Source organism: Doryrhamphus excisus, linkage group LG20 (assembly GCF_037039965.1).
Source record: "Doryrhamphus excisus strain RoL-2023G ecotype Guam linkage group LG20, RoL_Dexc_Guam_v1.1, whole genome shotgun sequence".
NCBI classification, from domain to species: Eukaryota; Metazoa; Chordata; class Actinopteri; order Syngnathiformes; family Syngnathidae; genus Doryrhamphus; species Doryrhamphus excisus.
In genome coordinates, this window is record NC_136376.1 from 9,830,385 (window position 1) to 9,851,047 (window position 20,663).

The 20,663-nt window shown below is 39.8% G+C and overlaps 2 protein-coding genes across 6 annotated transcripts in view; both read left to right on the top strand.

The window, feature by feature from the left end:
* The first annotated feature begins 510 nt into the window (after nucleotides 1–510).
* On the top strand, nucleotides 511–6,631 carry LOC131108000 (opsin-5-like). The gene is made up of 6 exons (XM_058058577.2): nucleotides 511–731; nucleotides 981–1,186; nucleotides 4,055–4,154; nucleotides 4,565–4,669; nucleotides 4,747–4,970; nucleotides 6,021–6,631. Exons 1-6 carry the CDS (start codon nucleotides 593–595, stop codon nucleotides 6,489–6,491), a joined length of 1,245 nt encoding a protein of 414 aa, XP_057914560.2. The 5' UTR covers nucleotides 511–592; the 3' UTR covers nucleotides 6,492–6,631.
* A 3,176-nt stretch (nucleotides 6,632–9,807) lies between these two features.
* The window catches only part of vit (vitrin), a 34,390-nt gene continuing 23,534 nt past the window's right edge, over nucleotides 9,808–20,663 (top strand). For 2 of the 5 annotated variants that reach the window (XM_058058320.2, XM_058058321.2), the window contains exons 1-2: nucleotides 9,809–10,149; nucleotides 19,194–19,272. In XM_058058320.2, the coding sequence (XP_057914303.2) occupies nucleotides 19,239–19,272 (34 nt within the window). In that variant the 5' untranslated portion in view covers nucleotides 9,809–10,149; nucleotides 19,194–19,238. Of the gene's footprint in view, nucleotides 10,150–10,233; nucleotides 10,297–10,509; nucleotides 10,700–19,193; nucleotides 19,273–20,663 lie in introns of those variants that run through there. The other 3 variants (XM_058058322.2, XM_058058324.2, XM_058058323.2) reach the window with 3 other exon arrangements.

The following is a 20,663-nucleotide window of genomic DNA, read 5'->3' on the forward strand; positions in this document are numbered from 1 at the left end:
TCCCTGGGGTGAGCCGGTGTTCAGAGAGATGACACTGGATGTGTTGTTGCCCACTCTGACATACTGGGTTCTATTCGTGAGGAAGTCAAGCAGCCAGTTGCACAGGGAGGTCTTGAGGCCCAGCGGCTCCAACTTGCATACCTGGTCCTGGATGGATGATCGTGTTGAATGCTGAGCTGAAGTCCAGGAACCGCATCCGTGTTGGTGAATTTTGGTGAATGTATTTTATTTAAAATGCTGTTGTCATATTATAAGATACATATCGGTTTTGAACTTCTCCAAATGATTTTGTAGTGTAGAGAAAAAAAATTGTCTGGTTAAGTCCCCACTGAAGACCCAGGTACCAAACCAATTATCTCTCGACTAGCGTTTCCCCCCAAAAAAGCATCTATCTGCTTATTTGTTAACAAATAGATAGGATTAGTGCTGCAATTATTGGGATGCTGAGTGGTGAGGTATTAGTGGCAGGGTCTAAGCTGGATTTAAAAACGAACAGACCGGTTGTCTGGACTAGAGGATCACAGGAGTGTCCGGTGGCAACAGAAGAGAGTGCAGCTAGAATTCATGCCTTGGTATCATCAACGCGTAAGCCATGGAAATAACAATAAAGAGTTTTCCCATGAAGGTTGTCAATATTCCGTGGAGAAATAACAACTTGAGTAATCTGCATACGGAACCTCCTCTGTCTGAACATGGAGAGACCATCATTGGGGTCTACCTGCTGGTATTAGGTAGGTCTGCTCTTATATATATTGTGAGGTACTGCTTATTGCTGATACTAGTAATATACTTCTTAAACTACAATATGCAAGTCCACTACTAGTATTAGTCTACTTAGTCTACTTAATTACGGTTCATGATTATGAGGTGTACTGTATTTTAACCTCTCTCGTGACTAATGCATGACGTCCGTCCAGTGTAGAATAATATTCCTACGACTCTTCCTCATGTGATTCCAATGCCAATCTATCCCGTCACAGGATGGCTGTCCTGGTTCGGAAACAGCTTAGTGATTTTTGTTCTGTACAAACAAAGAGCCTCACTGCAGCCGACAGACTTCCTGACTTTAAATCTCGCCATCTCGGACGCCAGCATCTCAGTATTCGGCTACTCCAGAGGAATCCTGGAAATATTCAACATCTTCAAGGATGACGGTTTTCTAATCACTTGGATTTGGACCTGTCAGGTAAAACGACCTTACTATCATGATTTTAATTGATATCTGTTTTTTTTTTTTTTTAATTAGTCAATCTCAACCAACAAAGCAAATAAAAGGAATGTGTTTTTGCATGGAGCGAGTACACATGTGAATGTGTGTGTGTGAAAGGGATTATGAGAGTAGCTGCATGTGTGCTGAAGGTTAAATCTGTAATGAGATTACAAACGTGAAGACCTTTACACGGGGGAACCTCTTTGACCAGAATGTCACCTGTCAGAGATGTTTGTTGCATGAACATAAAGGTGCACAAATCAGTTCTATCTAGAAGACCTCCTGAACCCCCCAAAATTCAACTTTGTAGTGATCCCAGGTACCAGACAATAGTACAATGATACTGGGAAGAAAATGAAAAAAACCATCATGATGGAACATGAATAATTATATTATATTATATTATATTATATTATTCATTCTCTACCGCTTTTTCCGGTACACCCTGGACTGGTCGCCAGCCAATCACAGGGCACAAATAGACAAACAACCATTCACACTCACATTCATACCTATGGACAATTTGGAGTCGCCAATTAACCTAGCATGTTTTTAGAATGTGGGAGGAAACCGGAGTACCCGGAGAAAACCCACACATGCACGGGGGAGAACATGCAAACTCCACACAGAGATGGCCGAGGGTGGAATTGAACCCTAGTCTCCTCGCTGTGAGGTCTGCGCGCTAACCACTAGACTGCTGTGCCGCCCTATATTATATTATATTATATTACATTACATTACATTATATCCAGGTGAAATCAGACATGCAAGACAGTCCCGGTAATCTGCACAATGTGAGGGTGAAGGAAACGTGATGACGGACACTAATAGGATTTAGGAGAGATCAAGAAAGGGATCAAGTAAAAGACCTCAAGTGGACCATGCACCTGAAAACGCCACAGCGGGGATCGTAGGGCTTGCACGGTTAGAGCCAGACGGAATCCCAGTAGTATCATTCCCTTTAAGGAGAGCCAGGATTAAAAGATAATCAAACATTTGTCTTTCCAAACAGTGGACTTGAAGACCAGGCGGGTGTTGTTCTTTCATCTACTTTTCAGAACAAGCAGTGAACTTGTCAAAAAGCTTTTTATGGAACTTAGTTTGACATTTACAAGTGTCTTAAAGACAATTTTTTTTTTTTTATGTCCGTGTTGATGTATCATGTTTTCAATACCTGCAGCTGTGAAACATTAGCCAAACAGGGAATGATGCTAAATACTGTCTTTATCTGGAAAAAAGAAAAAAAGCAACACATAACTGAAAGTCAATACATTCTGGTGAATGTTTTCATATTTAATCATGGCTAGCTAGACACACCATCCACCCAAAAATATTACTTTCCTTTTCCTGGTCACTTGTTGCTAGGCAGGATTCATGTTCACAGCAGAGAAAGGATATCATTCCAAATCATATCAATATCATTCCAAAATAGGACAAGTTTGCAATAATTCAACTGATATCATACCTGGACCGAATTATTCTCGTTATTCTTCAAAGGCAGTTGTGCAAGATTTCACGCAAACAATCAGAAAATCTGTCAACAACTAAAAATTCAGTGAGCATGAAAACAGCAGCATTTATTTCCATTCTGGTTTTCTAATTAACAGATGAAGAACCTCAGAGGAGGTTCACTTATTTTTGCACTTGCACACACAGCTGGACCTATCCAATGTGGTGCCTAGGCAGGATTTTATATGATTTATATTCACTTACAAAATAAATTGTATGCATTGTTTTTACTGTTGTCTTTCATTTATAAGATAACACATCATCCAATTTACATGGTTACAAATGGCAAATAAATACCAAAAAATCAGTAACTATATTTAATACAAAGGTTATATAAAATTCTTCATATAAATATAAGCAAACTATGTATGTAACAATACAAGCAGTTGATGTTTGCTAAATACAAGGATGAAGAGTCTTGAACCAGTCATGATGTGCTATACATATCACTATATTGACACTTACTATGGTACCCATTATGTCATTGGATGCTCATATCACCTCATACTTCAGTATGAGGTACATTATTAAAAAAAAAACTTAAACTGTATTATGGAAAGCAGGAAGTGAACAAATGTAACAGTTACTGATTGTAAAAGTACCAGATGGAGGGGTAGGATTTAATAAGCTTTGCTTCTTCCTACTCCTTTTGGACATGTGGAACTGTGAACTGATTATGGGATGCACTCATAGACATAGACATAGACATAGACATAGACATAGACATAGACATAGACATAGACATAGACATAGACATAGACATAGACATAGACATAGACATAGACATAGACATAGACATAGACTTAGACATAGACATAGACTTAGACTTAGACATAGACTTTCTTTATTGTCATTGCACAATAACACAGCAGTGAAATTGCCAACGAAATGTCGTTGCCTGGCTCCCGTGTAATAATAAATAATAATGTGGAGAATAAATAGATTACATTAAATATGAACAACAATGTACAGCGTAAACTGTAATTTCTACAAATAATTTGAATAATTTAGGATAAATAACAATAATTGTAACAATTGTAATCTGATGCATGTTCAAATGAAATAAAACCATTACCATTACCATTGCCATTACCATTACCATTACCATTACCATTACCATTACCATTACCATTACCATTACCATTACCATTACCATTACCATTACCATGTATACATATGTTGTATATGGAGAGACGTAGTTGTTATCATAGTCATATTTGGCGTCACTTGGTTGCCCATTAGGCAATATGGCCGCCCACTGAAAGAGTAGCATCCCACCCCACCTCAGCACCATCTCTAACATCTCTAACATCTTCTTTATGTGTGTCTGACTAGGTGGACGGTTTCTTCACGCTGATGTTTGGCCTGGCGAGCATCAACACCTTGACTGTAATCAGTGTGACCAGATACATCAAGGGATGCCATCCCAACAAAGGTCGAACCCCCTCAACCCCCACCAATCCTCACATTCCACTAGATCCTGAGAGAGCTAATAAAACCTGATGACCAACCTTGTGGTGGTTGTTTCCACCAGCGCTTGTCATGTGACTCCGCATACCAACATGTCATTAAGCTCCTTTAAAGTCAGTTTCTATTTGGGTGTTTGTGTCATGCATGAGAGTGTCGTGTGTGTGTGTTTTTGTGGTTGTTCATAAAAGACAAATCTGTCTCTTTTTACATCGGTGGTTGAACTAACGACATCTGCGGCGCATGTGGGATAGGATTTATCGTGTATCGCTGCCAGCGTAGTCCCCGAGTACTTTCTTACGCAGCATTGTAACCCATGGCAACAAAGAACAGCAGAGTTGCATCATCTGTTGTATGATTGTGTTTTTTGGTTTGTAGGTTGCTGCATCACCATGAACACCATAGCAATATCACTGATCTGCATCTGGACCGGAGCAGCGTTTTGGTCCACTGCACCATTGCTGGGCTGGGGAAGTTATACAGGTCTGTCTCTTTAAAAAAAAAAACAAAAAAACAGCACCTTCATAGATATTCATATTTATGTGTGCGATAATCTGCAGATCGAGGATACGGAACATGTGAGGTGGACTGGTCCAAAGCTAATTATTCCACCATCCATAAGGCCTACATCATCTCTATCCTCATCTTCTGCTTCTTCATCCCTGTGATGATCATGCTCTTCTCCTACATCTCCATCATCAACACGGTGAAAAGCACTAACGCCATGTCGGCGGATGGTTACATCACCGCCCGGCAAAGGAAGGTGGAGAGAGATGTCACAAGGGTAAATAATAAATATTTGTACAACTTTTTCTTAGCATTAGTCTTCATGGAGGAAAAGAATAATAATTGAGAAGCACTGATTTAATACAGACCTCACAGCTAGGAGACCAGGGTTCAATTCCACTCTCGGCCATCTCTGTGTGGAGTTTGCATGTTTATGTGGTGGCATGGTTATTTTGGCTAACTATATATGGCTGCATTTGTGTCAAGGTGAAAGTTATGTTTGTGTATCGTTTTCTCTCCCTTTTTTTTGTTAAGAACTGATATTTTGGGCTGCACGGCGGTCGAGTGGTTAGAGCACAGAACTCACACCCTCGGTCATCTCTGTGTGGAGTTTGCATGTTCTCCCCGTGCATACGTGGGTTTTCTCCGTGTTCTCCGGTTTCCTCCCACATTCCAAAAACATGCTAGGTTAATTAGTGACTCCAAATTGTCCATAGGTATGAATGTGAGTGTGAATGGTTGTTTGTCTATATGTGCCCTGTGATTGGCTGGCGACCAGTTCAGGGTGTGCCTCTTGCCCAAAGACAGCTGGGATAGGCTCCAGCACCCTCTGCGACCCTCGTGAGGAAAAGCGGTAGAAAATGAATGAATGAATGCTTTAATACATGGCGGCACGGTGTACAAGTGGTTAGCGCACAGACCCCACAGCTAGGAGACCAGGGTTCAATTCCACTGTCGGCCATCAATCTGTGTGGAGTTTGCATGTTCTCCCCGTGCATGCGCAGGTTTTTTCCGGGTACTCCGGTTTCCTCCCACATTCCAAAAACATGCTAGGTTAATTGGCGACTCCAAATTGTCCATAGGTATGAATGTGAGTGTGAATGGTTGTTTGTCTATATGTGCCCTGTGATTGGCTGGCGACCAGTCCAGGGTGTATCCCGCCTCTCGCCTGAAGACAGCTGGGATAGGCTCCAGCACCCCCTGCAAAAATGAAAATGAATGAATGAATGAATGCTTTAATACAATGGCCTTATGTGGTGGCCCCCTGCTGGCCATTAGCTGGTCATTACACTCACTTCATTTCTGTTTTTTATGTTGCTCTTTCCAGATCGCCATAGTCATTTGCACTGCTTTCATCATGGCCTGGTCGCCGTACGCAGTCGTGTCCATGTGGTCGGCTTGGGGCTTCCACGTTCCAAGCACAACCAGCATCTTCACCCGCCTCTTTGCCAAGTCCGCCAGCTTCTACAACCCTCTCATCTACTTCGGTATGAGCTCCAAATTCCGCAAGGACGTGTGCACTCTACTGCCATGTTCACGGGAGAACAGGGATGTGGTTCGCCTGCAACGCTTTAAAAATATCAAGCTCAAGGCTGAGGCTACGCTCCCACCGGCACCCCCGCTTGTCCAGGTCCTGGAGGCCAAATACACAGCGAAAGAAGTGATGCAGTACAATCCTGACAGTGACTCAGGAGTCAACAGTCCTCCTGAGACTCCTCCATCTGACACACAGGAGATCTTCCACATCAATGTGCCCTCCCATATTGAAACCTCAGAGTACTGTTGTGACAGACTCTAAAGACTGAAACCATGCGACTTGAACTAATACTTGAATTATGATGGGGAATTCAGAGAGAATTTTCTATTTTTTGGTCTTACCCATGTTAAAAAAGACGTACAATGCTTTGCTACTTTCAATAAAGTTATGTATTGTCTGATGGTTAATGCTGTGTTGTGTCATTGAGCCCCGGCTAATTCATGATCATGTTCTAATCTTGTGACACCTCCTATACTTCAGAACTAACGCTAATCGTTTAAATACTATACTATATACTATACTACTATATACTACTATATACTATACCAGGGGTGGGCAAACTTTTTGACTCGCGGGCCGCATTGATATGACAAAATTTACGGTGGGGGGGGGGGGGGGGGCAGACTATATATTTTACACGTAACAGTCCACCTGGTATTATTGTATCTGTAAAATTGTCATGCAATCTGCTATTATTATTTATTATTTTATATTTATATTTAAATGTTTGAAAAATAATAAAATATTATAATAATTACAATAAAATTAAAATAATAATTATTATATTATTATGTAAAATATGCAAATATAACAATAATATTATATACAATTAATATAATAATTAGCATTAATATAATAATTATAATAATCATAATAGTTTTAATAATAATTATAATAATATAATAATAATATAATAATAATATAATAATAATAATAATAATAATAATAATAATAATAATAATAATAATAATAATAATAATAATAATAATTATTATTATTATTATTATTATTATTATTATTATTATTATTATTATTATTATTATGTGCTTGTGTCCCTTTTTTCAGGAGCACTTTGTAAACAACAGACCATGTCAAAAAACAAAATTGATAAAACCATCAAAAGGTTGGCTCAGGCCATGATGCCAGGTTGTATGTTGAGTTTAAATGAAATACTTTGGAAAGATTGGGCGGGCCGTATTCAAACACTTGGCGGGCCGGATGTGGCCCCCGGGCCGTAGTTTGCCCACCCCTGTACTATACTATATTCTATACTTGTGAGCCAGCGACAAAATGGTAGCTCTTTCTTTACCAGGAGCCAATCACAACCCATCTAAAATAACATGAGGCCATAGAATGCTAAAATTATAACACCGAAAGGGTAGCTAAGAAACATACAAGATAAGTACCAATACCGGAAAATCAGGAAGAGTCACTCATGTAGCTTTTATGCAAGGAAAAACGTCATCAAAATGCCATAAGGGTCACCCCAGTACCAAAAGCAACCAATCAGTAAATAATGGAATGCATCCTGTGTCATCACAGTAAAAGAAGCATAATATGTTCATTCATTCAGTATTGGATGATATCAAAACTGAAACCGATATTGTGTATGTCTAACTACTACGACTAAGTAAAGCACCTCAGTGGCACCAAAAACATCTGGAAACTGTCTGAAACTCATCCCATGCATGTGATGGCGCTCTACATGGTGCCCCCGGCTCCTCATGCCAACGTACTTCCTACATTCCCAGAGGGATGCCAGACTGCCTTCTCTTAAGTATAGTGTCTGCAGCACAGAGAAAACAACATTCATTAACACAATCAGGGGGTCTTAGTTTCACAGTGGTCCGGTTCTTTGCTCCCAAGCTCTCAAAACGAACAATGTGGGCGTGACCTAATCTGTGTGTTTTTCAAGATGATACAACCTATGGAAATTTGTATAGAAGCTTTAAAATGGGCAAAATAACCCAGTACTAATTAACACTCATCTGCACAGAGGCCTACTAATTAATTGATAATTGACATTTGAATGTCGTTATAAGAGTAATATAAATGCACAGAGACTGTATATGACCATCAGAATTCATGCTTCCATTCATCACAGCAAGTCGTCAAAATCCTGAAGCAGCAAAACGGCCCAAGACCATCACACTACCACCACCATATTTTACTGTTAGTATCATGTTGTTTTTCTGAAATGCAACCTTACTTTTAAAAAGTTATTTTTAACCTTTTAAAAGTTAAACTTTTGTCTTGTCAGAACACAGATTTTGCAAAACCTTTCGAAAAAAAAATGGGGACCATCAAGATGTTTTTATTTGAAAAGTCCAGCCTTAATGTTCTTTTTGTTCAGCAGTGGTTTTGGTCTTGGAACTCCGGCATTTCTTATGGTGGAGTTTTGAACACTGACCTTACCTAAGACAAGTGATGCCTGCAGTTGTTTGGATGTTGTTGTGGGGTCTTTTGTGACCTCTTGAATGAGTTGTTGTTGTGCGCTTGGAGTAATTTTGGTTGGCTGGCCACTCCTGCGAAAGTTCAGCCATGTTTTTCAGCCATGTTTTTCGCCATTTATGAAGAATGGCTCTTGCTGTGGTTTGCTGGAGTCCCACAGATGTAGATATGGCTTTTTAAGCTTTATAATTAATCTCAGTTAAGTTATGTTTAAATCTTGGGGCAACTTCGTTTTCACACAAGGCCATGTAGCTATCACTGACTAATATGTAAATGTGTTTGATCATCTGAAACATTTAAGTGTGACAAAAATGTTGTTGTCGGGTCTTTTGTGACCTCTTGAATGAGTTGTCGCTGTGCGCTTGGGGCAATTTTGGTTGGCTGGCCACTCCTGCGAAGGTTCAGCCATGTTTTTTTTTTGCCATTTGTAAAGAATGGCTCTTGCTGTGGTTTGCTGGAGTCCCACATATTTAGATATGGCTTTATTTATGTTTAAATCTTGGGACAAGTATGTTTGCACACAGGGCCATGTAGGTTTTGATTTTTTTTCCTCCCTTCATGAAAAAGATTCATTTAAACACCGCATTTTGTTTTCATTTGTGCTATCACTGACTAATATTTAAATGTGTTTGATGATCTGAAACATTTAAGTGTGACAAACATGCAAAACAGTGGATGAAGTTCAAAGTCGCACTTAATGTAGCTAACCACTCGGTGGACGTCCATACAAAACACAGCTCGTTAGCATTAATGCTCAAAATGAAGCATTCCCAGCAGGGCTAACTAAAAGCACTTTATGCTGTATAAACAATAACAAAGATGACACAGTGCGTTATACAGTATGTTACATTATGTATGTCTGTGTAATATAAATCAACAGGTTTTGGCTGTCAGTCTGGCATTTGCACCCCTCCTTAGGGTTGACATAGCACTTAGTGTGTTTGTGTGCTTATGTGCATGTGTGTGTGTGTGTTGGGGGTGCACGTGCATGTGTAGTGTCACCACAAGTGAGAGTGGACATGAATTGGAGTGTGTCTGTCAAAAAGGTGCTGATTGGTCTATACGTGTGCGTTGTGTGTGTGTGTTTGTGTGTGTGGGTGGGTGTGTCGTGACAGAAGTGAAAGACCACATGAAAAGATAATTACCCATCAAAACACAACACACAAGTAATGAAAGCGTAAAATGCACGCAGGGATTTACTACAGGCTGTAGGGTCCACGCATCCTCTTGTGTTTGAGTACGTGAGGAGCTTGCGTGTCTCAAGTGGGACGGGCAAACAAGGAGAAAAGCTCCGGCCTGCCCTATCCACTTCTCCACTTCTAATGAGCAGCTCGGCTCGTGCAGGAGTTAAAAAAAACACAGTCCAGGTGGAAGCTTGACTCACTTGCATGGAGACGTCAAACTAGTAGTGCGCAAGGATATTAACATCGGTGACGCAGGGCTTCGCTGGATCACTTCAACTCATCGGGTAAGTTTCATTTAATTACTCGGTGGATGTGAAGCATATTTGGAGTGTAAATAAGCAGTTTCACAGCAAATGTTTGCTGATGCCGGAATGAAGGATCTACTTTCTGCGCATAATTGACGTTCACGTAGACTGTGGGACAGTGATTCGGTTTGTGTTCACTTTTGTTTTTAGCCGTTTTCAATATATTTAAATATATATAATATAATAATATAATATTTGAAATGAGTAACTGTTTAATTAGTATAAAATGCTATAAAGTACAGCCCCTACCCGTGGAATCACAATGAATTAGCTTATCCATTCATTTAATGGCTGGTGATTCATTTTTCCTCGATGGGAAGCCATTTTGTACTTCTAAACCTGGCATGTATTTTCTATTCCGAGAAGGATTTTTTTTCCTGTACTGTGTTTAATTTTGGGCCAAATTTGATCAAACTGAAGTGGTCTGTAAACAACATGGCTAGCAGTGAATTGGAACAGGCTGTGGCTTAATTGTTAAAGTAATCCAACATGTACAGTATTGGATCTGATCAACCAACAGTCAGGTTAGGTAGGAATTCTTAATCTACTAAAATGACAGGATTCAAACAAATAAAAGAAGTCATAGTCCAAATACAGTGGAAGCTCAGTTAGCATATGCAACGATTAGCGTGTTTTCCGCTAAAATTCCGCCTCAGTTTACATACATTTTCCGGTTAGTGTACAATATGGCACATGTCTTATTGTCACTACAAAATGTAACATACTGTATAACGCACTGTGTCACATATTGTCATTTCATATTATCACTAAACGTCTTTGCTAATACATGGAAACAGGAACCATCGCCCTTCTATGATGTCATCAGCAGTTTACCATGTAGTTCTTTGCTAACTATCACAGTTATGTCGTAAGTGTCTGGTTTTCTTTTGATCACAGCTAGCAAAAATACAGACAGTTGAAAAGGCCAGTATTTTGATAATAAAAATGTGAGAAACATTAGTGAATTCAGGAAATAACTCATAGCAAAACAGACAGGTGGTGTGTCGCTGCCACATTGCCATCTTTGTCAACAATCACGTCATCAATCAAGGTAGATGTAACGTTCAATGTTAATTTTCCCTTTCATTTCATTTACTATTAGTAAAATAGCGAGGCTCATTTGCGACTTTTCCACAGAAGTGGGTGATCTGTTGATGAGACCCAGATGTCATTCATTCATTCATTTTCTACCGCTTTTTCCTCACAAGGGTTGCGGGGGTGCTGGAGCTTATCCCACCTGTCTTTGGGCGAGAGGCTGGACTAGTCGGCAGCCAATCACAGGGCACATATAGACAAACAACCACTCACACTCACATTCATAGCTATGAACAATTTGGAGTCGCCAATTTTTGGAATGTGGGAGGAAACCGGAGTACCCGGAGAAAACCCACGCATGAACACGGAGAACATGCAAACTCCACACAGAGATGGCCGAGGGTGGAATTGAACCCTGGTCTCCTAGCTGTGAGGTCTGTGCGCTAACCACTCGACCGCCATGCCGCCTCCCAGATGTCATTTTCAATTATTTATTAGCACAAATATATACGGCAATTCTAAGTTCTGCATCCTTTTTGGGTTGCGATCTTCAGTTTGGGAAGCAGTATTGTTATGACATGATCCCCTGATGCTGTCACTTGGCTTGTTGATACAGTACCCGGCACATCCAACATGCTTACAATACAACTGTGGATCCAGCAGTGAATGCTGGGGATTTAGCACTCTGGTCCCTGCACTGTATGTGTGTGTGTGTGTGTGTGTGTGTTCCTCTGCCATCTCCAACTGTAGGATGAGCTGTATTGTAAAGTTTCCATGGCACTGAAGTAAACCTCATTTAGAATGGAAGTGGGTCAAAGCAGGACAAAGTACACTTTTTCTGCCTTTGTGCCTTGTGTGACTGTAAGGTATTATCAGTGTTTGTTTTAGGGGAGGAAATCCATGAAAATGTCTTTCAACATCCAAGTACAGTGCAGGTGTACATGCAGAGTGATAGATGATCGACTTGGCTGCCCTTTGGAAAAGGTTCAAGCAGCCGCCCTACATCCTGTCACCTGTACCTGTACTCCTGCCAGTTGTCTCTTATCATCCCACAGTCTGATTGCCTCTGCAAGTTCTATTTCACTGTGTCATGCATTATGCAACACCTCTCAGTGGTGAAGTCTGCTTTGCACTTGTAATCTACTAACAAGAGGGTTACCCTGACGTGAATTGTGCTATAATTCCTGCAACTATGCGGCCTGTCTGTGCTGGCAGGTTTACTACATAGTGAGTGAAAACCTTTGAACAGAACCTTTCACCTTCGGCCATGACTGTGGAAATAGTTTTTTACCAGCATTTCTGTGCACTTCATGTGTCAAGCGTGTTGATCATGTGTTTGATTTGTGAACCCATGCAGCTGCGAGAAAATTCACTGATTCGTGTCAGGTATGCTCATCCATCAAAGCGTTTAACCCTTTATAGGGCACTCACTGAAATACTTAGAAATTTAAAAATTCAATCCCTGAGTGTTCCACCCTCGGCCATCTCTGTGTGGAGTTTGCATGTTCTCCCCGTGCATGCGTGGGTTTTCTCCGGGCACTCCGGTTTCCTCCCACATTCCAAAAACATGCTAGGTTAATTGGCGACTCCAAATTGTCCATAGGTATGAATGTGAGTGTGAATGGTTGTTTGTCTATATGTGCCCTGTGATTGGCTGGCGACCAGTCCAGGGTGTACCCCGCCTCTCGTCCGAAGACAGCTGGGATAGGCTCCAGCACCCCCGGGACCCTCGTGAGGAAAAAGCGGTAGAAAATGAATGAATGAATGAATGAATCCTTGAGTGTTATTGGGGGCTATAAGAAGACATTTTTTCTCTTTTTACTTTTTAAAAAAGTTTCAGGTTTTGGGTGCAAATCAAGATCAAAGAAGTTACCATATACGGTTCCTTGCCCATTTAGGTTATGGAAAAGGGACAGGTCAAACTGTACAAGGTGACATCAACAGAGGTACTGTAGTTAGAGTGACTGTGATCAACTTATCATGGTTAGTTTTTATGTTTGGGCCAAGAGTGTCGGGCCCCAAGCGTCAGAAAATTGCAATTTCCGACTTTTGAATGAAGAAGGAAGTTTGATACTCTCTGGCTGATTGATCACAGCCCATGATGTCACTTCCTGTGACATTGTCTGATCTTGACATGAGAAAGTCACATGACTCTGTTGCCTTGCTGAGACATGGGGAAACCCTGTTTTTTTTAAGTTACCATATATGGTTACTTGCCCTATAAAGGGTTAAGCAACCGGACACTTCATTAGGTACACCTGGACACTGCAGTGAAGTGCATAAGCAGTTCGAGTCCAATTCAAGCCAAGCTTTGTTTTTCACTTGTAATTTTTCAATCAGTTGCACCAAATTTACACGTTTGGTGTCTGAATGGATATGGCTATAGTAGTGTAGTGGTAGTATATACCAAAAGAAAGATTAGACTATCATCTTTCTACCTTTTTCTGTTTTTTAATAATCAGCAGTACAACAACGGTAGGTTTCACAAAAATATCAGTTCATTTTCTACCGTTTATCCTCACGAGGAGCCTATCCCAGCTGTCTTTGGGCAAGAGGCGGGGTACACTCTGGACTGGTTGCCAGCCAATCACAGGGCACATATAGACAAACAACCATTCACACTCACATTCATACCGATGGACAATTTGGAGTCACCAATTAACCTAGCATGTTTTTGGAATGTGGGAGGAAACCGGCGTACCCGGGGAAAATCCACGCATGCACAGGGAGAACATGCAAACTCCACACAGAGATGGCCGAGTGTGTGAGGTCTGTGCACTAACCACTCGACCGCCGTGCAGCCCAAAATATCAGTTCTTAACAAAAGGAAGAAAAAACAATACACAAGCATAACTTTCACCTTGACACAAATGTAGCCATATATAGTTAGCCAAAATAACCATGCCACCACATAAACAACACAAAAAAATGTTGTGTACAGTTTTCACAATTGACTTGGCTATGTGGCTGTTTTGTCATTTTAAAACTGCACCAAACATGCTGTCTTCTATTGTGGACTTGCATCATCACCTCTTTGTACCTCTTCACCCCAAAAACTGTCAAAGACATATGTATATGTTTACATATACGTCTTTGGGAGCGAATGAGCTAACTATAAACCTTTGCCAGATGAGAGCAGTTATTTCACGCCAAAGTTACACGTTTTAAAAAGCTGCTCTTTGAACCCCGTAAGACTGACTGACTTGAAATTTCTTTCACAAGCCCAGCTTATCCTCTACAAAAAGTCTTCAGACCATAAAGGTTAGTCAGTGGAGAGCAGTTATTTAACCCCACAGTTACACATTTGAAAAGGCTCCACAAGCCGAAGTTTCTCACAGTCCAGTTCTCTACTTGACACTGGTAAACTTCACATTTTGTTGGAATTTACGTACATTATGGAACATACTTATTCCTCCTATAAAGTAATCTCAAAAAGTCTCCACAAAGTACCAATAACGCCCCATTAACATATAATGTGATGTGCATATTAACCAAGCTACAACAACATTCATATTAATTAATTATTCATTCATTCATTTTCTACTGCTTATCCTCACGAGGGTCGCGGGGGGTGCTGGAGCCTATCCCAGCTGTATTCGGGTGAGAGGCGGGGTACACCCTGGATTGGTCGCCAGCCAATCACAGGGCACATATAGACAAACAACCATTCACACTCACATTCATATCTATGGACAATTTGGAGTCGCCAATTAACCTAGCATGTTTTTGGAATGTGGGAGGAAACCGGAGTATACGGCGAAAACCCATGCATGCACGGGGAGAACATGCAAACTCAACACAGAGATGGCCGAGGGTGGAATTGAAACCTGGTCTCCTAGCTGTGAGGTCTGCGCGCTAACCACTCGTCTGCCGTGCAGTCCTAATTAATCATTCTTAATATTATTAATAATATTAACATTTTTATGCCGAGATCAGATGGATGGATGGATGTCCAAGTGCACAAATTAAAAAAAATCACTCTACACTTAACTTACATATGTTTGTTTAAGTTGAGAATGCTTGCTCGACAATCATAGCTACAAAAACGATAATTTTCCCTCATTTATCAATCACCATTTATTCAAGCATCATAACAAATTTGCATTGGATGATGCTGAATAAAATGGCGTATGAGCACAGGAACATTTTGAATTGAACACACTGAGTTTGTGATTTATGGTAACACAGGTATGGCAATGTGTATTTTGTTATGAATGTGTGTCACAGAGACCACAGGAGAGCTTATGTCTCTGCATGTTCCTTCATAATTTATTATCTACTGTACAGGAAACTCCCCACTATGTTTGTTAGGGATCATTCGGAATACATTTCATAGCTTGGAGTGGCTCAAGCTAAGAATACATTTATTCAGGTAGAGACAAGGGCATGCAAACAATAAGTAGAGCTCAACTGTACTTCACGAATGTCCTAGCAGGTGTCAGATCTGTTGATGGAGGTCTGCCTTTCAGGACTGGCGGTACGTGAATCTGTCCTGGCTTGCTCACCGCCTCATCTGTGATATTCATTCAGATAAGTCATTAGACTTGCATGTCAAAACACAACACAGTGGAAAAATGAAGTCAGTGCTCATGCATGTGAAGTTCAAATATAGAGCTGTATCAGGGAAAGTGACGCTAGGTTTGCAATATGGATTAGAAAAATAGACCATTAAAAATAAGACAGGTCATTGTAGAACACGGGTGGGCAAACTATTTGGGCTACGTTGGGTTAAAAAATTAGGCAGAGGGGCCGTCCATATATAGGTTGGCATCAAGCAGAACAACATACTTGCTCATGGTGCAACAACACGGAAACAACAAATCAACAGCTAAACGCTAAACACAACACATAACTCAAAACTGTTTCTTCCAAATGCCCACAAGGCATGCTGGGTAGTCCAGCTGGAACAACAATATGAAGTATGGACAAGATATCAAAAGTATGCTAACTACTCCTTTTTTACCTCTTTGTCAACATATTTTCCAATATAGCATACATCTTCAAGCATTAAAAATGACTCAGGGAACTAAACGTTGTTGGACTGTAGACTGTATCATGTACCCAGAAAAAATATTATGTTTGATTAATGTTCATGTTAAAGGTTAAATAACTGTTAATAGTTAACCTCTCTATCCGTGTGGAAGTGGTAAGTTTTTGGCTATTTAAGTTTAAAGGAAATAACTTGAAGGCTACCGTTTAGGTCGCTAGCTCTCTAGTTTGCGAGTTAGCATGTGTATACATCTTCAAGCATAAAAATGACTCAGGGAACTAAACGTTGTTGGACTGTAGACTGTAGGCACAATAATCATAATAATAATAATAATAATAATAACACGGAGTACAGTTGTAGCCCAACTCCACTTAAAACTCAAATCTGAATCTTCGACATCACTTCCTGTCCACATGTCCAGAAGACATTTATTGAAACGCACACAAGCACGGGTCTTATTTTCTCTGATTATATTTATATTGGGTAATGTAAGGGTAAAGGTGACTATAGGGGTGTTATAGGCGTGTCAGGGGTCTATTTCTAGAGGGCTCTAATAATATAACAAAACATATGTACAAGGTTGTAACCACAATGAACGGCGGAATACTGTATTTTTATTTTTTTTGTTATTTTAAAGGCAGCACTTTAATGCGTACAGACAACATACAGTATTTATTAATTTCACTTTTGCATCTCAAAGCAACTATGTTGTGTTCAAGGACCACTGACCAAAGTATGAAATTGAAATGCTTGACAAAAAAATTAGTGAAGCATAAAAAGAAACATAGACATTTTGTAATTTGACTTTTTTTATATTCCAAGTTTATGCTACTAGGACTTTTTCTCGTTAAATAATTTTTTTCTGTTAATATTGTAAAATTACTGTCTTGCCATTTTTTTTTGTTTGTTTTCTTGTGAAATTATATCTTCAGAATGTACCACAGGCCAACAAAACAACATTTCATACTCACCCTGCTCTAAACCTTATTATACACCTCTCAGCATAACATTACGTTTTGGTGAAATCGCAATAAAAACTACTAATTATTCACAATTTCAAGCAGAGAAAAAAAATCCCAATTATGAGGGAGCACAAAGTTGTGGCCGTGATCTCCTGTATCTTCATACTGTATCACATCCATATTTTCTATTTTCTCTCAAGTTAGTTACAATCCATGATGGCCTAATATTGTGTTTTAAAAGGAACCAACAGTGCGACCGTGGTCATGGAATGGTCACATGTTCCAGCTCTTTCACATTGAATGTGTGTGTGATGAGAAGCCGCCCTCGTGGGAGGTACAGCATTCCAGCGTTAACAGGGAGAGCTCAGTCAACACCTCCTCAGTAAGGAGGTACAGTCAGCAGGCTCAGTGAATTCATCCAGGGGTCTGGAGGTGAAAGGCACTTCTGCTCTGGTTGACATGACAAAACAGCCTAAAATAAATGTGTGCCAATGTAGGATTCATCTTCAAACAAAAGAGGGCATCTGATTGAAGACGGTTCATCTTTGAAATCTAACTTGGTTCATGTATACCCTCTAATTGCATAAGACGTGATGTGGCCAAATAGTCTCTGTTGTTCTGGTGGGATACTACTTTTAGAATAGTTGATGTTGTTTTTGATCAAAACCTGACGTAAATTTAATGTTAGGTTCATTGGAGACTCCAAATTATCCATGAATGTGAGTGGTTGTTTGTTTGTCAGAAAGGTTACCGGACCAGAGCGTACATCCGTGGTCTCAAACACGCGGCCCGCGGGCCAAATGTGGCCCGCAGGACACTAGTTTGAGGCCCTCGCCTTGATATGAAAGTTTAATGTTAGTGTGGCCCGCGTTTGATATGGATGCTGTATGGTATCATGTACCCAGAAAAAATATTACGTTTGATTAATGTTCATGTTAAAGGTTAAATAACTGTTAATAGTTATCCTCCCTATCCGTGTGGAAGTGGTAAGTTTTTGGCTATTTAAGTTTAAAGGAAATAACTTGAAGGCTACCTTTTAGGTCGCTAGCTCTCTAGTTTGCGAGTTAGCATGTGTCTCAAGACCCTGCAGTTGCGCAATATGTTGTAAATAAAAAAAAGTCTAAATGTGACTATAGTCGTGTTTTGTACATGGTGTATTATTTCCTGTCTTATTTCTAGTGGTTCGTGAGATGATTTCTATTGTGCAAAGTGGCAATTGTTTACTTTCGAGAAGAACAACCTTTTTTATTTTGCACACAAATCCGTCCATGTGTTTTGCCTTTGTGGATCATTTTGTGTATTTTTGTGTATTGTGTATAATAAACTATTTTAACGGCTTCTCATCATGCATTTTGTCCCAGCAAAGCATTTCATTGGACAAGGCTAATAGGGCACCACAATAATTCATTTCCTGGCAGCGGTATCCAATGAAATGCTTCGCTGGGACGGAATGCATGATGGGAAGCCATTAAAATAGTTGTTGTTGTTTTAATTTTAAGCTCATATTGATATTTGTATTGGCGACTCCAAATTGTCCATAGGTATGAATGGTTGTTTGTCTATATGTGCCCTGTGATTGGCTCGCGACCAGTCCAGGGTGTACCCCGCCTCTCGCTCGAAGACAGCTGGGATAGGCTCCAGCACCCCCGCGACCCTCGTGAGGAAAAAACGGTAGAAAATGAATGAATGGTATTTGTATTGTTGTTTTTCTTAGCTACCTTTTAGGTGTTAAGTTGCTGTGTGATGATTTTAGTGATGACTAATGTTATACTGACTAATAACCTCCTGCGATTTCCAATCAGTTGACAGGCTCATTGTCACTCATGATTGGTACCTGGTCCTCACAGACCATGCCATTTTATTCTTAATAATTCTTTATTCTTAATATAGTGTGTGTTTCACACACCAGCAATTAGGATAGATATATTGATTATCAAAACCAAATAACAAATATTTGCATCATTTTGCATGTAAAATGTGTCCACTGTTATATACTGTTGTTGCAATACAGTTTTGTTTATGCTGTCCCTCAAAAGGAGCAGTCCAAGGACATTTGGCCCACTGAACCAACACACCCCATCATGATGAGGACATGGGTGACTGCCATCTACCTGGGTGAGAAATATTATTATTTATTTATGGCAACTTAACAATGGAGCTATAAGAATACAGCAAAACATGCATTCATGTCATTTGAACCAAGAGCACTGAGTGCTTCTACAGTTTACAACTTTTACCCAAAATGGGAAAAAGGGAGTAGACCCACTAACACTCTCTAACTAATGCCAAAACACACAAAAATCCCCACACAGGCATTTTATTGTTAAAGATTAGTTGATATTACGTCTCACTGGCTGCATAACACCTCGGCTACACTCTTTTTCTTCCTTTTGAACTGAAGAAATGTTGCGTTCCAGGTCGCGTGTTTGAGTACACACACCAACCCTAAGTGTTTTGATTAGATTCAACAACGCTTTTGCTCAATGCCAATGTAACTGAAGTCATGATCAACTTCATCTGACTAAAGTTGCAGGGCTGAAATGGACTTTGACAAAATACCAGAACAGAAAAGGAGGGAAGTTTACTTTTTGACCTCTCAATGACTCTGGTAGGTTAGTGTACTGTAGAGTAATAAACAATTTGTGGTGTCTGACCCAGAAAATATCTGAAGGACAGCTGGTATTGGCTCTGAACTTTATTTTTGTGATTTCAGTAATGTTTTACTTTAAAATGTCCGCAAAAGAACAGTTAAATACATGTATTTTATTGTGTTAAGAAATGCTGGAGGGTCAGATGCAGTCATCAAAAGAGAACCATAGGTTCCCTACCTTGATCTAGTGTATTTAGTTACATAAATATATATAAATACATATAACAGTTGTCAGTATGATGCAATGCAGTTATACGGCAAACTATAGCCATCCATCCATCCTCTATGCCACTTATCCTCACTAAGATGGTGGGGGTATGCTAAAACAAGATAAATAAGATATGACTTTATCAGCTCCACAAGTGTAAATTCCATGTTTATAGCAGCTAAAGTACAAGAATAGCAGGTACAGAAGCCTATAAGAGCAGAGAAAGTGCAAAAATCAAGGTAATATAGATGTTATATACCAGGGGTCTCAAACTCAATTTACCTGGGGGCCACTGGAGCTAGGGCCTGGGTGAGGCTGGGTTTTCCAAAAAAAACCCAAAAAACGCATTTATTAAAAACAGAAAAATGAATAAACCAATTGCTTTGGTTCCGATATTCTACAAGAAAAGCTCTGATAAAACATTCCACTGTTCTCAAAAATCTTACTTTTTATTTTTCTACACAAAATAAGATGAAAAATAAATAAACAAATCAAGAATAAAGAAAATCAATCAATCAGTAATAAATAAATAAAATAATAATAATAAAACGGCAAATAATAAAAACTTAAGAAACCACATATAGTTGGTGGGTAGACAAATTATTTTTTTCAGATTAAAATGAACAAAGCATTATTAGAGCGCTGTAG

Coding starts and splice junctions, on each gene's coding strand:
- LOC131108000 (XM_058058577.2), top strand. CDS start 593: ATGGAAATAACAATAAAGAGTTTTCCCATGAAGGTTGTCAATATTCCG. Junction 732..980: donor GGTCTACCTGCTGGTATTAG/GTAGGTCTGCTC, acceptor ATCCCGTCACAG/GATGGCTGTCCTGGTTCGGA. Junction 4,155..4,564: donor GGGATGCCATCCCAACAAAG/GTCGAACCCCCT, acceptor TTTGGTTTGTAG/GTTGCTGCATCACCATGAAC.